The sequence below is a fragment of the Leucoraja erinacea genome, chromosome 43 (genome assembly GCF_028641065.1).
Source record: "Leucoraja erinacea ecotype New England chromosome 43, Leri_hhj_1, whole genome shotgun sequence".
NCBI lineage: Eukaryota > Metazoa > Chordata > Chondrichthyes > Rajiformes > Rajidae > Leucoraja > Leucoraja erinaceus.
This window is the reverse complement of record NC_073419.1, coordinates 1646436-1663464: the sequence shown is the minus strand read 5'-3', so window position 1 is coordinate 1663464 and position 17029 is coordinate 1646436. Positions and strand designations below refer to the sequence as shown.

Sequence of the window (17029 nt, the reverse complement as noted above, 5' to 3'; positions counted from 1 at the left end):
CTCTATCAAGCCCCCCCTTAACCTTCTGCGCTCCAGAGAATAAAGCCCTAACTTGTTCAACCTTTCTCTGTAACTTAGTTGCAGAAACCCAGGCAACATTCTAGTAAATCCCCTCTGTACTCTCTCTATTTTGTTGACATCCTTCCTATAATGAGGCAACCAAAATTGTACACCATACTCCAGAATTGGCCTCACCAATGCCAATACTCTCTGTGTGGAGTTTGCATGTTCTCCCTGTGATTGCATAGATTTCCTTTGGGTGCTCCAGTTTTCTCCCACATCCCGACGACATGCGAGGTTTGATTCTGTGCCTGTTTTGCTGTTTGCTGATGATGCAGGTACTTCAGCTTCATTGCGACCTGAGAGCTTCTCAAGCCACAGCACATCAGCTGTTCCCAGCAGGCAGTAAGGTGATGGGGAGAAGTTAAGTCAAGTCAAGATAGTTTATTGTTAAGTGCCCCAGATAGACAATGATATTCTTGCTTTGCTTCCGCACAACAGAACATAGTAGGCATGAATACAGAACATATCAGTGTGTCCATATACTATTATATAAATATACACACACATGAATCAATAAGCAGATATAGTGGAAATAAACAAATAATGGGCTATTAATGTTCAAAGATTTGTTTCAGTTGAGTTTAATAGCCTGATGGCTGTGGGGAAGTAGCTATTTCTGAACCTGGACGTTGCAGTCTTCAGGCTCCTGTACCTTCTACCTGAAGGTAGCGGGGAGATGAGTGTGTGGCCAGGATGGTGTGGGTCCTTGATGATACTGCCAGCCTTTTTGAGGCAGCGACTGCGATAGATCCCCTCGATGGAAGGGAGGTCAGAGCCGATGATGGACTGGACAGTGTTTACTACTTTTTGTAGTCTTTTCCGCTCCAGGGCGCTCAAGTTGCCGAACCAAGCCACGATGCAACCGGTCAGCATGCTCTCTACTGTGCACCTGTAGAAGGCAGGAGAATGGGGTTAGGAGGCAGAGATAGATCAGCCATGATCGAATGGCAGAGTAGACTTGATGGGCCAAATGGCCTAATTCTGCTCCTATCACTTATGACCTTATGAACTTTTTCGTGTTTGTCCTTCACAGAATCTAGGGACAGGATTTTGTCGGTGGCTTGTAATGATTTCTTTAGATGACACTATTTCATTTCCTGCTTTTTAAGTTTAAAATAAAATGAAAGTATAGGTCTACAATCTACAATTAGCAGTCCTTTACTTAAACTAAATTGGATCATCGTTTCAGTCTTGCTTTGAAATCATTTCGATCTTTCTTCAATTATGTTATATAAAATTTGTCCTGGGTCAACAACCCCCACGCTGTCGTTCCACCCACTGTCATAGGTTACCAAGCTGAAAATGATCTTGTTCGAACAATAGAGTGCTGGAGTAACTCAGCGGGTCAGGCAGCATCTGTGGAGAACATGGATAGGTGACGTTTCACAGAGTGCTGGAGTAACTCAGCGGGTCAGGCAGCATCTGTGGAGAACATGGATAGGTGACGTTTCACAGAGTACTGGAGTAACTCAGCGGGTCAGGCAGCATCTGTGGAGAACATGGATAGGTGACGTTTCACACAGTGCTGGAGTAACTCAGCGGGTCAGGCAGCATCTGTGGGGAACATGGATAGGTGACGTTTCACAGAGTGCTGGAGTAACTCAGCGGGTCAGGCAGCATCTGTGGGGAACATGGATAGGTGACGTTTCACAGAGTGCTGGAGTAACTCAGTGGGTCAGGCAGCATCTGTGGGGAACATGGATAGGTGACGTTTCACAGAGTGCTGGAGTAACTCAGCGGGTCAGGCAGCATCTTGGAGAACATGGATAGGTGACATTCCACAGAGTGCTGGAGTAACTCAGCGGGTCAGGCAGCATCTGTGGAGAACATGAATAGGCAACGTTTCGGCTCAGGACCCCTCTTCAGTCTGCATCTGCGATTTCTTGTGTCTACATTTTGACCGCCACAATAAGGTGGCGCAGCTGATAGAGCCACTGCCTCACAGCGCCAGAGACCCGAGTACCATCCAGACCTCGGGCCTGTCTGTGCGGAGTTTACTCGTTGTCCTTGTGACTGCGTGGGTTTCCTCCGGATTTTCCGGTTTCCTCCCACATCCCAAAGACGTGCGGGTTTGTAGGTTAATTGGTCTCTGTAAATTTCCCTGTAGTGTGCAGGGAGTGAATGACAAAATAACTTAGAACTAGTGTGAACGATGGCATGGACTGGCTAGAACAACATGCCTATATCTTTCAAATCAATTCACTTCTTTTGGGGCTGAACAACCTGCTCCTACCTATGGTTATACAGAGCCCCAGTGAGACCACACCTGGAGTATTGTGTGCAGTTTTGGTCCCCTAATTTGAGGAAGGACATTCTTGCTATTGAGGGAATGCAGCGTAGGTTTACACGGTTAGTTCCCGGGATGGTGGGACTGTCATATGCTGAGAGAATGGAGCAGCTGGGCTTGTGCACACTCTGGAGTTTAGAAGGCTGAGAGGGTATCTTATTGAAACATATAAGGTTATTAAGGGTTTGGACACGCTAGTGGCAGGAAACATGTTCCTGATGTTGGGGGAGTCCTGAACCAGGGGCCACAGTTTAAGAATAAGGGGTAAACCATTTAGAACGGAGACAAGGAAACACTTTTTCTCACAAAGAGTTGTGAGTCTGTGGAATTCTCTGCCTCAGAGGGCAGTGGAGGCTGGTTCTCTGGATGCTTTCAAGAGAGAGCTAGATAGGGTTCTTAAAGATAGCGGAGTCAGGGGATATGGGGAGAAGGCAGGAATGGGGTACTGATTGGGGATGATCAGCCAGGATCACATTGAATGACGGTGCTGGCTCGAAGGGCTGAATGGCCTACTCCTGCACCCATTGTCTGTTGTCTATTGTTTTTCTCTTAACTCTGCATTTGCAGATCAATTCAACTATGATATTTGGCTACATCTCAAAACCTTTGGGCGATAGACGTATAATTGTACATTGATTTGCTTTGCATTTTTGTCACATTTTGTCTATACTTTGTGAACCTTTTTCCGTTACTCATCCCTTTATCTACTTGCATTGTGGAAAATGTCTATCCTCCCCAGCTAACTCAACTCTGCTTCCCAGAGCTCTCGTAGCATTCAGTTAAAACAAGGTTAATGATTTGGATGTATAAAGAACTTGGTCTTACTCTTGAATGAATGAATGAATCAGTTTATTGGCCAAGTATGTACACATACAAGGAATTTGCCTTGGTGCTCCGCCCGCAAGCAACAACACCCCATACAGTAAACAATTAAGAATAAAACAATTAAAGAATAAAGCAGCACCTCATATTTCGCTTGGGTAGTTTACACCCCAGCGGTATGAACATTGACTTCTCCGATTTCAGGTAGTCCCTGCTTTCTCCCTCTTTCCCCTCCCCTTCCCAGCTCTCCCACAGCCCACTGTCTCTGCCTCTTCCTTTCTTCTTCTCCCCCCCCCCCACCCCCACATCAGTCTGAGGAAGGGTCTCGACCCTAAACGTCACCGATTCCTTCGCTCCATAGACGCTGCCTCACCCGCTGAGTTTCTCCAGCATTTTTGTCCACCTTGGATTTTTCCAGCATCTGCAGTTTCTTCTTAAACAGGCTTATTGGCCAAGTATGTACACATACAAGGAATTTGCCTTGGTGCTCCGCTCGCAAGCAACAACACGACATACAGTAAACAATTAAGAATATAACTTAAAACGTTAAAACATTAAGATCAAAACACCGTAGTTCAAACTATGAAAAGTATTGGGCAATTGTACAACTTATTATTTTATATTTCCTTTGATTTTCAGCGTGGTGATATTGATATGTGCTGCTTATCCCTCAGGTACATGATCTATTTTGTTTGAAGCAAGCATCCTTTTTTTGCACGTCACTCAATGTTTAATGCTTTTCAAATTATCTAACCTGTATGATTTTCTTCTGTAAGTATTCTATTTACCAAGTTTGTTTTGTGTTTTTATTTCAATGTATGGTTCAGTCTGAAGAAGGGTATGAACCCGATATGTCACCCACACCTTCCCTCCAGTCTTGCTGGCTGTCCCGCTGAGTTACTCCAGCTTTTTGTGTCTATCTTCGGTGTAAACCAGCATCTGCAGTTCCTTCTTACACACGTAGCCAGGGGAAGCCCTTTGGTCAACTCTGAATGAACACTCAAAGGAAAAGTATTCAAATGTATCTCAAACAATTACGGCACATCAGATTTATTCTCTTGAGTTTGGGAACATTTCTCACCTTATCAGGTTTACAATTTTCCCCTGGCACGATGTCCTGATCTGGGTCTTTGGCCACACTGCCATGAGGGCTGCACCTGAAGCAACCGGGCTCCCTCCCTGTGTTGTGGCTTAGTCAAGGGGAATCCACACCCCATCACACACAAACCTTGAGGCAATTCAAATTTACTTTCCTAAGTTCACAAGTGATAGGAGCAGAATTAGGCCATTCGTCTACTCTGCCATTCAAACGTGGCTGATCTATCTTTCCATCTTAACTCCATTTCCTGCCGGCCATGGTTTGTTCTGGCCTTTTCTCGCCTCTAGGCCCCCCCCCCCCCCCCCGGCTCTCCCACCCCCATTCCCTATTTAATAAGAATCTGCGAATGACTCTTCGACCCCAAACATCACCTATCCTTTTCCACCCGAGATGCTGCTGACACGCTGAGTTACTCCAGCACTTTGTGTCTATCTTAGGAAAAATAAGATCTTAATATGTCTATTAACTTAATTCAGTTTTGCATCTCATGCTGTAAGTACATTGTTAACAAGTGAATTTCAATGCCCTTTGATAAAATGTCTTTGTTTTTGCTCTCAGGTGACGCATTTGATGTCTTGGCGTTTCCATTCCTCTATTCTTACCACTTCCACTGGGGCTGTTGTGCAAGGTAATAAAATGGTGTTATCATCTTCAGTCAACATTGACATATTGGTTCTTCCACGTGCTCATATAAGATGGCTCCACGGATGTCTAAAGGCCCTGTTCCCTTGGGAGGCAGCCCTGACCATCTCACAAAGCAACCTCCCTTCCATTGACTCCAGCTACACCTCACGCTGCCTCGGCAAAGCTAGCAGCATCATCAAGGACGAGTCACACCCTGGCCACTCCCTCTTCTCCCCTCTCCCATCGGGCAAAAGGTATATGATTGTGAAAACATACACCTCAAGTTCAAGTTTAAGTTCAAGTGAGTTTATTGTCATGTGTCCCTGTATAGGACAATGACATTCTTGCTTTGCTTCAGCACACAGAACATAGTAGGCATTGACTACAAAACAGATCAGTGTGTCCATATACCATGATATAAATATATACACACATGAATAAATAAACTGATAAAGTGCAATTAACAGAAAATGGGTTATTAATAATCAGAGTTTTGTCCACCAGGTTTAATAGCCTGATGGCTATTTTCAGAGGTAGACAAAATGCTGGAGAAACTCAGCGGGTGAGGCAGCATCTATGGAGCGAAGGAATCGGCGATGTTTTTGGTCGAGACGCTTCTTCAGACTGATGTTCGGGGGGGGTGCGGGAAAAAGAAAGGAGAGGAAGAAGAAAGGAAGGGGTGCAGACAGTGGGCTATGTGGGAGCTGGGAAGGGGAGGGGAAGGAGGGAGAAAGCAGGGACTACCTGAAATTGGATACCTGAAATTCAGAGACAGTTTATTCCCATCTGTCATCAGCCAACTGAATCATCCTATCACAACCAGAGAGCAGTACTGTCTACTTTGTTAATGACCCTCGGACTCTGCTGGATTAACCTTACCCTAAACGTTATCCCTATGCAGAGGGGTTTTCACACCTTATCCTTAACGTTTAGGGACGTTTCACACCTTAACCTTAACGTTTAGGGACGTTAAATGACTCGATTGTAATTATGTATTGTCTTTCCGCTGGCTGGTTAGCACGCAACAAAAGCTTTTCACTGTACCTCGGTACACGGGACAATAAACTAAACTGTAACTTAATTCAATTTATAGAAACATCTAAAATGATGATGCAGGAAAAATGGTCCTGATGTTGGGGGAGTCCAGAACCAGGGGTCACAGTTTAAGAATAAGGGGTAGGCCATTTAGGACTGAGATGAGGATAAATAAATTCACCCAGAGTTGTGAATCTGTGGCATTCTCTGCCTCAGAAGACAGTGGAGGCCAATTCACTGGATATATTCAAGAGAGTCAGATTTAGCTCTTAGGGCTAACTGAATCAAGGGATATGGGGAGAAGGCAGGAACGGGATACTGATTGTGGATGATGAGCCATGATCATATTAAATGGCGGTGCTGGCTCGAAGGACCGAATGGCCTACTCCTGCACTTATTTTCTATGTTTCTATGATTGGTATTTTGTTTTGCCAGTACTCACTAAGGTGTGGTTCTTGTATGACGCAGCACAAAAGGCAACTATGCGGCCCTTTGTATCTGTATCAGCTGTTTGTTATAACTGTCCAAATAGTCCCACTCCTTGGCACATTCTTCTTGGCCCGATGATTCTTTATTCTTTCAAGGGTTTATTCCATACCCTTTTGAAATGTTCGGTAGAATCTGCTTTCAACGGCCTGTCAGCAAGTGCGTTCTAAAACAAAACAAAATTGTGTGTTCACAGCACTTTATATCACGGACTGTTTTTATTAATCACCTTTAATCCGTGCCCTCTTCTTATTGAATAATGCTTAGTGCAAGATTAAGTCCAATTATAGATTGTCCGAGGGTCTCCAATGTGGTCGACGGTAAGCCAGGAACACGCTAGTTCAGGGGTGGGGAACCTGCGGCCTTCTAGGCCATTTAGTGCGACCTTTTGAATGAATCCAAATTTTGTAGAACAAATCCTTTTATTTTTATTTAAGAAGGAACTGCAGATGCTAGAAAATCGAAGGTAGACAACTCAGCGGGCGAGGCAGCATCTATGGAGCGAAGGAAGTAGGCGACGTTTCGGGTCGAGACCCTTCTTCAGGTCAGAAAAATTGGCTGGAATGCCTGGGTTTATTGGGAGGAGTCTGACAAGCTTCAGACCTGAAGAAGGGTCTCGAACCGAAACGTCGCCTATTTCCTTTGCACACAGATGCTGCCTCACCCGCTGAGTTTCTCCAGCATTTTTGTCTACCTTTTATGTTTATTAATAATATGTTTTTGTTCGTCTTTTATGATTTTTATTTTAATCTTAAAATGAACGTATTTAAAATACCAAAGAGTAAAAGAAGATTCAACGAAATTATCCTCCCCGACTGACGGCCACAATGAAAACATTAGTAAGTCAGGAGAGCTATAACAAAAGAATGTACATTTTGAAGTATATCTAATTGAAGTTTCTTGGATGCGGCCTTATTAGATTACAGCTAACTTAATGCAGCATTCGTACTGAAAAGGTTCCCCACCCCTGCTCTAGTTATTCGAAGGATGGTTCAGTTCAGGCACGTGCCGTGAGTAATTACTCAGGGTAGGCAGTCAGTCGGCTTTGAGAGAATCTTAAAAACCGCGCTGGCGCAGATTGTTCTCCTCTCCAGTAGACAGTCAGTCGACTTTTATAAAGTCATTTATCTTTAAAAGCCTTATCTCTTAATAAAGTATTTAGAAGCATAAAGCCCAAAGGAATTTACTGCCACGTCATTTGTACACGAACTCCATTCGTCTCTCTTTGTTTCTTAAGATACTCTTAAGATAATGACAATCCATGTTTTGAAAAACCCGCCAAAAAACAAGAACGCTGCTGCATATGCACGGTACGCTGCTGCACATGCACAGTACGATGCTGCACATGCACAGTACGCTGCTGCACATGCACTGTACGATGCTGCACATGCACAGTACGATGCTGCACATGCACAGTACGATGCTGCACATGCACGGTACGCTGCTGCACATGCACAGTACGATGCTGCACATGCACGGTACGCTGCTGCACATACACGGTACGATGGTGCACATGCACGGTACGCTGCTGCACATGCACGGTACGATGCTGCACATTCACGGTACGATGCTGCACGGTACGCTGCTGCACATGCACGGTACGCTGCTGCACATGCACGGTACGCTGCTGCACATGCACGGTACGATGCTGCAGATGCACGGTACGATGCTGCAGATGCACGGTACGATGCTGCACATACACGGTACGCTGCTGCACATGCACGGTACGATGCTGCACATGCACGGTACGCTGCTGTGCACATGCACAGTACAATGCTGCACATGCACGGTACGCTGCTGCACATGCACGGTACGATGCTGCACATTCACGGTACGATGCTGCACGGTACGCTGCTGCACATGCACGGTACGATGGTGCACATTCACGGTACGATGCTGCACGGTACGCTGCTGCACATGCACGGTACGCTGCTGCACATACACGGTACGCTGCTGCACATACACGGTACGATGCTGCACATGCACGGTACGCTGCTGCACATGCACGGTACGATGCTGCACATTCACGGTACGATGCTGCACGGTACGCTGCTGCACATGCACGGTACGATGGTGCACATTCACGGTACGATGCTGCACGGTACGCTGCTGCACATGCACGGTACGATGGTGCACATTCACGGTACGATGCTGCACATGTACGCTGCTGCACATGCACGGTACGCTGCTGCACATGCACGGTACGCTGCTGCACATGCACGGTACGATGCTGCAGATGCACGGTACGATGCTGCACATGCACGGTACGATGCTGCACATGCACGGTACGCTGCTGCACATGCACGGTACGATGCTGCAGATGCATGGTACGATGCTGCAGATGCACGGTACGATGCTGCACATGCACCGTACGATGCTGCACATGCACGGTACGATGCTGCACGTGCACGGTACGATGCTGCACTTGCACGGTACGATGCTGCACATGCACGGTACGATGCTGCACATGCACGGTACGATGGTGCACATGCACGGTACGATGGTGCACATGCACGGTACGATGGTGCACATGCACAGTACGATGCTGCACGGTACGATGGTGCACATGCACAGTACGATGGTGCACATGCACGGTACGATGCTGCACATGCACGGTACGATGCTGCACATGCACGGTACGATGCTGCACATGCACGGTACGATGGTGCACATGCACGGTACGATGGTGCACATGCACGGTACGATGGTGCACATGCACAGTACGATGCGCATGCACGGTACGATGGTGCACATGCACAGTACGATGGTGCACATGCACGGTACGATGCTGCACATGCACAGTACGATGGTGCACATGCACGGTACGATGCTGCACATGCACAGTACGCTGCTGCACATGCACAGTACAATGGTGCACATGCACGGTACGATGCTGCACATGCACAGTACGATGGTGCACATGCACAGTACGATGGTGCACATGCACGGTACGCTGCTGCACATGCACAGTACGATGGTGCACATGCACAGTACGATGGTGCACATGCACAGTACGATGGTGCACATGCACAGTACGATGGTGCACATGCACAGTACAATGCTGCATATGCACAGTACAATGGTGCACATGCACGGTACGATGCTGCACATGCACAGTACAATGCTGCACATGCACAGTATGATGGTGCACACGCGCGGTACGATGCTGCACATGCACAGTACAATGCTGCACATATGAATAACATCATACGACAGTCCTGCCATCCCGGGAATTAACCTGGGGAACCTACGCTGCACTCCCTCAATAGCAAGAATGTCCTTCCTAATTTCTGAAGAAGGGTCTCGACCCAAAACGTCACCTATTCGCTCCATAGATGCTACCTCACCCGCTGAGTTTCTCCAGCATTTTAGTCTACCTTCAAAACACAATACAATGCCTCAAATTCATCATTTCTGATGTTTCAATCCAATTGTATGAAAACAACTATTCTTACAGTATTCATTCACTGAGTAATTCAGCTTTCTTCTGAAATCATGCTTCTTAAAATGTTAATGTTCTCACATTTGACCTCCCAAAGTACAACACATCATACTGGTCTGGATTAAACTCCATCTTCCATTTCTCTGCCCATATTTCTGTATCCTGCTGAATCCTTTAACAGGATCTGAAGGCCCGAAACGTCATCCATTTCTTCTCTCCAGAGATGCTGCCTGGCCCACTGAGTTACTCCAGCTTTTTGTGTCAATCTTTGGTTTAAACCAGCCTCTGCAGTTCCTTGTTTAAGAAGGAAGTGCAGATGCTGAAAAAATCGAAAGTAGTCACGTCAAGTCAAGTCACTTTTATTTCTACAGCACATTTAAAAAACAATTCTCGTTGGCCAAAGTGCTTTACATTGGTGGAGGTACTAACGTTATACAACATTGGTTCATAGATTAAGTACATACATTAATACATACATGTAGCCCTCCCTCAGAGGACGTCAAGAAAGGATTGAGAGTAAAGATGAGTTTTAAGTCTCGACTTAAAGGAGTCGATGGAGGGGGCAGTTCTGATGGGAAGAGGGATGCTGTTCCACAGTCTAGGAGCTGCAACCGCAAAGGCTTGGTCGCCCCTAGAGCTTATGATTAGATGTTCAGTAACTCTGTCGGCCAATCTGAGGGAGCTGGAGGTGGTGTGGTGGGTGAGAAGACTTTTGATGTGGGTGGGGGCAAGCCCGTTAAGGGCTTTGTGGACATGGAGGAGGATCTTGAAATGTATTCGGAACCGCACAGGGAGCCAGTGGAGAGAGGCCAGGATCGGGGTGATGTGGGGAAAGTAGACAAAAAATGCTGGAGTAACTCAGCCAGTGAGGCAGCATCTATGGAGATAAGGAAATAGGCAACGTTTCGGGTTGAGACCCTTCTTCAGACTGATGTCGGTGGGGAGGGGGGGTGGGTAAAAGAAAGGAAGTAGGAGGAGATAGTAGGACTGTGGTAGAGCTGAGAAGGGGGTGGGGAAGGAGGGAGAAAGCAAGGGCTATCTGAAGTTAGAGAGGTCAATGTTCATACCGCTGGGGTGTAAGCTGCCCAAGCAAAATATGAGGGGCTGCTTCTCCAATTTGCGCTGGGCCTCACTCTGGCAATGGAAGAGGCCCAGGACAGAACGGTCAAAGATGTTTCTACACATGAATCATTTAACACCATTCCTCAGGCTTGATAGCCTTTTTCCCAGAGAGGAAGTGTCAATTATGTGTGGGCACAGCTTTATGGTGAGAGGGTGGCAATTTAAAGATTTGCAAGGCAATATTTTTTTTGCACTGACAGTAGGTGCCTGGAACACACCTCCAGGGGAAATGGTGGAGGCAAATACAATAGCAAAGTATAAGAGGCATTTAGACAAACACAAGTGCAGGCAGATATACACTTTAATTTGGCCTCATCGTGGTTGGCTCAGACTAGTTTACTGTTTCAGACTGCAGCTTACACCCCAGCCGGATGAATATTGACTTCTCTAACCTCAAGTAACCCTTGGTTTCTCTCTCTCTCCATCCCTTGCCCCTTCCTAGTTCTCCTACCAGTTCTCCTACTGTCCCCCTCATTACATTTTATCTCTGTATATTTCGTTGTCAGCTTCTCCTAGATAACAATGATCTCTTCTACATTTTCTTTGAACCTAATAGACAATAGGTGCCCATTCGGCCCTTCGAGCCAGCACCGCCATTCACTGTGATCATGGCTGATCATCCCCAATCAGTACCCTGTTCCTGCCTTCGCCCCATATCTGGAACTCTCTCTGGAACTCTCTGCCACAGAGGGTAGTTGAGGCCAGTTCATTGGCTATATTTAAGAGGGAGTTAGATGTGGCCCTTGTGGCTAAGGGGATCAGGGGGTATGGAGAGAAGGCAGGTACGGGATACTGAGTTGGATGATCAGCCATGATCTATTGAATGGCGGTGCAGGCTCGAAGGGCCGAATGGCCTACTCCTGCACCTAATTTCTATGTTTCTATGTTTCTATGTTTCTATATCCCTTGAAATGGCTGTTTGATCCAAGGCATTATTCAGTGCTGGTCTACATCATCAGCAGCTCTCCACATTGTTGGTCTCTATATCTATGTGCCTCTGTCTAGACAATTATTGATGATGATGAACCAGACATTTCCCCAAAGGAAAACAAACCTACACACTTGCTAGACAATTGCTGGGCCGTATTTCCAGGCAATGAAGGCGCTGTTTTTTACCCAAAAATAGGGCACGAAAATGTATTTCTCATTGCTGGCGGCTGATGGGAATCTCTCTCTCTCTCTCTCTCTCTCTTGGTTTCTTGGTCCTCCAAAATATTCCAAATGGAATTTAAACTGGAGGTGGTACCTCATGGTGGTACCCCATCTCCCCCCTCCTCCACACCTCTCTCCCCCTCCTCTCTCTCCTCCGCCTCTTGGGGGTGCGTCTTCATTGCTGGGAAATACGGTACTTCTTAATAACCTTCCAGCACTGAGCAAAAGCTATTATTTATGGAGTAATTTTAATAATGAATGATATTTTTAAGACAGACAGTAATGCTAAGCAGCATTAGAAGGGTTAGGACAGATGATCAAAAGAAAATCCGTCAATAAGGTGTTTAAAGTCATCAAAAATAAAGAAATGCCTATTTGCTGGAGCTTCAACACAGATCATTCTTAGTTTAGAGATACAGCATGGAAACAGGCCCTTCGGCCCACTAAATCCGCACCGACCAGGAATATATTTTATATTCCAAACATCAATCACGTCTGAGTGTAGGATTGATCATTTTCTTCCAAAGAGTGCAGAGGTGTAGTTTACACCGCAGCGGTATGAACATTGACTTCTCTAACTTCAGATAGCCCTTGCTTTCCCTCTCTCTCCATCCCCTCCCCCTTCCCAGTTCTCTCACCAGTCCTATCGTCTCCGCCTACATTCTATCTCTGTCCCGCCCCCACTCGACATCAGTGTGCAGAAGGGTCTCGACCCGAAACGTCGCCCATTCCTTCTCTCTGGAAATGCTGCCTCGCCCGCTGAGTTACTCCAGCATTTTGTGTTTACCAGAACGCTGCCTGGATTAGAGGGTTTCAGCTATAGGGAGAGGTCGGATAAGCTTGGATTGTTTTCCCTGGAACATCGGAGGTTGATAGAAGTACATAAAATTATGAGAGACATAGACAAGGTAGATAGTCAGAACCTTTTCCCAGGGTGAAATTGTCCAACACTAGAGGCGACGGGAAAAGTTTAAGTGTAGGGCAAGTTTATTTAACACATAGAGTGGTGGAGGCCTGGAACGCACTGCCAGGGGTGGTGGTGGAGGCATATACGATCAAAGATCCTACAGCGAGCAAGACAGTCCACTCGACGAAAAAGACTTAGTACAGTCATGGGCAGATTCATGGGTAATTTTCGGCCCCATGTCCGTAACCAAAGATCCCGTAGCGGAGCAAAGATACTAGTGCGGAGACGGAAGCCGGCTATGGAAACCAACTCGTAAAAAAAAAAGTTATTTGGTAAAAATTTTCTCCTCATTTTCAGAATAATAATTTATTAACACAAACTGTTCCCCCGCAACGTTGGGTCGGGTCGGGTTACTGAAATGGATGAAAAAAAGGCCCACGTTCCGCTCCGTTGCGTACTACACGTCAGCCCCTTGCATTTAGCAGGAGTGATCCATCTTGCTTGCAAAAGGATCTTTGGATACGATAGTGACTTAAGAGGTTTTTAGACAGGCATGCGGAAATGCAAGGAATAGAGTAAAATGGGCCTTGCATCATGGACGGCACAAGGATGGTGGGCTGAAGGGTCTGTTCCTATGGTGTTCTATGTTCAAAATAGGCATTTTTTTGCCAGTCATTGTGTTCTGTTAGTGAAAGATAGATCATTGTCAGTATTTTTTATATCTATCTAACTTAACTTACCATTGAGGCGATTTTATTGAAAGATTTACAACTGTTGTTAAATCTATTTATTATTAACTCTGCATATCAGGACCCAATGAATTTAACATTCTTATTCCATAGTGGTTTGTACTCCAATATAAATTAATCCCTTTCAATGAGTCATAGAGTGAAACAGTGTAGAAACAGGCCCTTCGACCCAACTTGCCCACATGTCCCAGCTACACTAGTCCCACCTGCCTGCGTTTGGTCCATATCCCTCCAAACCTGTCCTATCCATGTACATGTCTAACTGCTTCTTAAACGTTGGGATAGTCCCAGCCTCAACTACCTCCTCTGGCAGCTTGTTCCATACACACACCACCCTTTGTGTGAAAAAGTTACCCCTCAGATTCCTATTAAATCTTTTCTCCTTCACTTTAAACCTATGTCCTCTGGTCCTCGATTCACCTACTCTGTGCATCTACCCGATCTATTCCTCTCATGATTTAGTACACCGCTATAAGATTACCTCTTTATCTCCTGTGCTCCATGGAATAGAGACCCAGCCTGCTCAACCTCTCCCTATAGCTCACACCCTCTAGTCCTGGCAACATCCTCGTAAAACGTTTTCCTTAATGACCAATCAAAATTGTTATACATTATTTTTGCGTAACCATATTCTATAAATATAGATTCTTCCATTACTATTTTTATCAACTGAAAACACTACTCTGGTGGGCAAACTGGAGTCTGAAATGGTTTGGGGGAGACACATTCTAGGCTCTGCAAAAGGTCCAGCAGTTTAGTTTAGTAGCAATGTTACAACATTTTGAGATTTTAAAAATCAAGTCTTTAATTTATCCCATCAGATAAACCATAAAAAGAAGTCTAATTTGACACCTAGTTCACTTTCATATCTTCAGTATTAAAAAAGTTATGGCAATTTTCATACTTGGAAATTGGCATCTTGTTCCCTATTGCTTTTTCATTGACTTAACACAAAAGCTGTGATCGAGAACATTTAAAAGCCCATAACTTTCTTAAAATTTAAGAGAACTGAAAGAAATGTTCAGTGAAAGAAATGTTCTTAGATGACTTTATTAAGCATATAATTAGAAGCCTAATTGTGCTAATTACAAATATGATTGGACCAAACATCTTACTTAAGAAAAGATTAACTTTTTTAAATTGAAGCAAATATACATTCACAATATTAGTTACCTAATTGTAGCTTTATAGGCCAAAAGGAAATTGATTCAATACCTGTATTAATGGATCTAAATCAGCTATCAATTTTCTTAAGAAAAGAACGTTGAGGGTGCGGTGATTTTTAAATACACTGCCTAAAAAAAAATCACCGTTTTGTCCAAATAACATTCACACAAGAAACACTTTTCACATATAAATAAACTACTAATTTTACATAAATCTCCCCGTTGTCATGGGTTTTCAGAAGCTGATAGGCCAAAGCGATTAAAAAAAAAATTTACACACAGAATGCGCCAAAATTCGCAGCAAAATTTTACACTCCCAAAATATAATCCAGGACCAGAATTTTTTTTAACCCCCCCCCCCCCCCCCCCCCGCCGCTGAAGGTAAGTATTGTAACGTACCTAAGTTTAGACCCACCAGGTCCGCGCCGACCAGCGATCCCCGCACATTAAGCCTATCCTACACCCACTAGGGACAAATTTTACATTTACCAAGCCAATTAACCGACAAACAGGCACGTCTTTGGAGTGTGGTAGGAAACAAAGATCTCGGAGAAAACCCACGCAGGTCACGGGGAGAACATACAAGCTCCGTACGGACAGCAGCCGTAGTCGAATCGGGATCGAACGCGGAGTCTCCGGTGCTGCATTCGCCGTAAGGCAGCAACTCTACCGCTGCGCCACCGTGACCGCCCCAGTAGAAATATTGTATGGTCCGAGTGGGAGGATGTAATGTCCATGTATTTCAGATGTAGTGAGGAATGTGGAATCAGTGTACAACTAGCCAATGAAGCCAACAACCAGATTCTCTGTTTTCACAATTACAGCTACATGCACAGAACCTCAGTGAGCCAAGTCGATATTTTTCATGACCTAAGGTTTAATGTTTAGTGTTCATGTTTGGCCACAAAATATATTCACAACACTTGACCGCGTGTTGGAATTCAACATGTGACTGAGCTCATGGCTGATCTTAGCTAAGGTTTAACGTGCTGTGTTACTTATTCAATCATTTCTTTCTATAATAACAAACCGATATTGTGACACAATCTATATTTAGTTTAGGTTAGAGAGACAGCATGGAATGAGGCCCTTTGGTTCCACACCGACCGGTGATCCCCGCACATTACCACTACCCAGCACACACGAGGGACAATTTACAATTATACCAAGCCGATAAACCTACAAACCTGTACGTCTTTGGAGTAGACAATAGACAATAGGTGCAGGAGTAGGTCATTTGGCCCTTCGAGCCAGCACCGCCATTCAATGTGATCATGGCTGATCATCCCCAATCAGTACCCCGTTCCTGCCTTCTCCCCCATATCCCCTGACTCCGCTATTTTTAAGAGCCCTATCTAGCTCTCTCTTGAAAGCATCCAGAGAACCGGCCTCCACACTCACCACTCTCTGTGAGAAAGAGTGTTTCCTCGTCTCCGTTCTAAACGGCTTACTCCTTATTCTTAGCAGTGTGGGAGGAAACCGAAGAAACTGGAGAAAGCCCACGCAGGTCACGGGGAGAACGTACAACCTTTGTACAGACAGCACCCATAGTCAGGATCGAACCCGGGTCTCTGGCGCTGTGCGGCAGCAATATTACCGCTGCGCCATTGTACCGCCCCCATAACCTATATTTCATGGCAAGTTAAAAGATTTCTGTGGCAGTAAGTTGTTTTTTTCCCCTTTCTGCAGTGGAATTTTGGGGATAATCCTACATTTGGTTTCTGTAAAGTTGAAGACGTGTGTGTCGACAGTGCGTTATGGGGCATGGACACTGGTGACAAAGGTATGGATGTGAAACACTTTTGGTTGCTGTTTAGCACAATATACTGTAGCTATAACAAAAGAGCGTTATTTTGTTATAGGAAAGATGCTTGTTGGTTTAAGGCCCTGTCCCACTTATGTGTCCTTGCATGCAAATTACATGACCTCGTGGTTGCGTTGAGGCACACGGGCATCGTGTGGCTGCGCGGGGCCGGTCCCACTGAGAAGCGCAAAGGGGTATGGAGATGTCAGCGGTATCGCGCGGGGCTCCGGGATTTTGTACTGAACAAAATCTTCGCACGCCAACGGCCTGT

The 17029-nt window shown here is 45.5% G+C and overlaps 2 protein-coding genes across 7 annotated transcripts in view; one reads left to right on the top strand and one right to left on the bottom strand.

The window, feature by feature from the left end:
- The window catches only part of cables1 (Cdk5 and Abl enzyme substrate 1), a 234206-nt gene that overhangs the window by 44059 nt on the left and 173118 nt on the right, over positions 1 to 17029 (bottom strand). The window lies entirely within an intron of this gene.
- Positions 1 to 17029, top strand: part of LOC129714873 (transmembrane protein 241) — a 116819-nt gene that overhangs the window by 55577 nt on the left and 44213 nt on the right. For 4 of the 5 annotated variants that reach the window (XM_055664716.1, XM_055664715.1, XM_055664718.1 and 1 more), the window contains 3 exons: positions 3812 to 3846; positions 4830 to 4899; positions 16644 to 16737. In XM_055664716.1, coding sequence (XP_055520691.1) covers positions 3812 to 3846; positions 4830 to 4899; positions 16644 to 16737 — 199 coding nt within the window. The remainder of the gene's footprint in view (positions 1 to 3811; positions 3847 to 4829; positions 4900 to 16643; positions 16738 to 17029) is intronic. The other variant, XM_055664720.1, reaches the window with a different exon arrangement.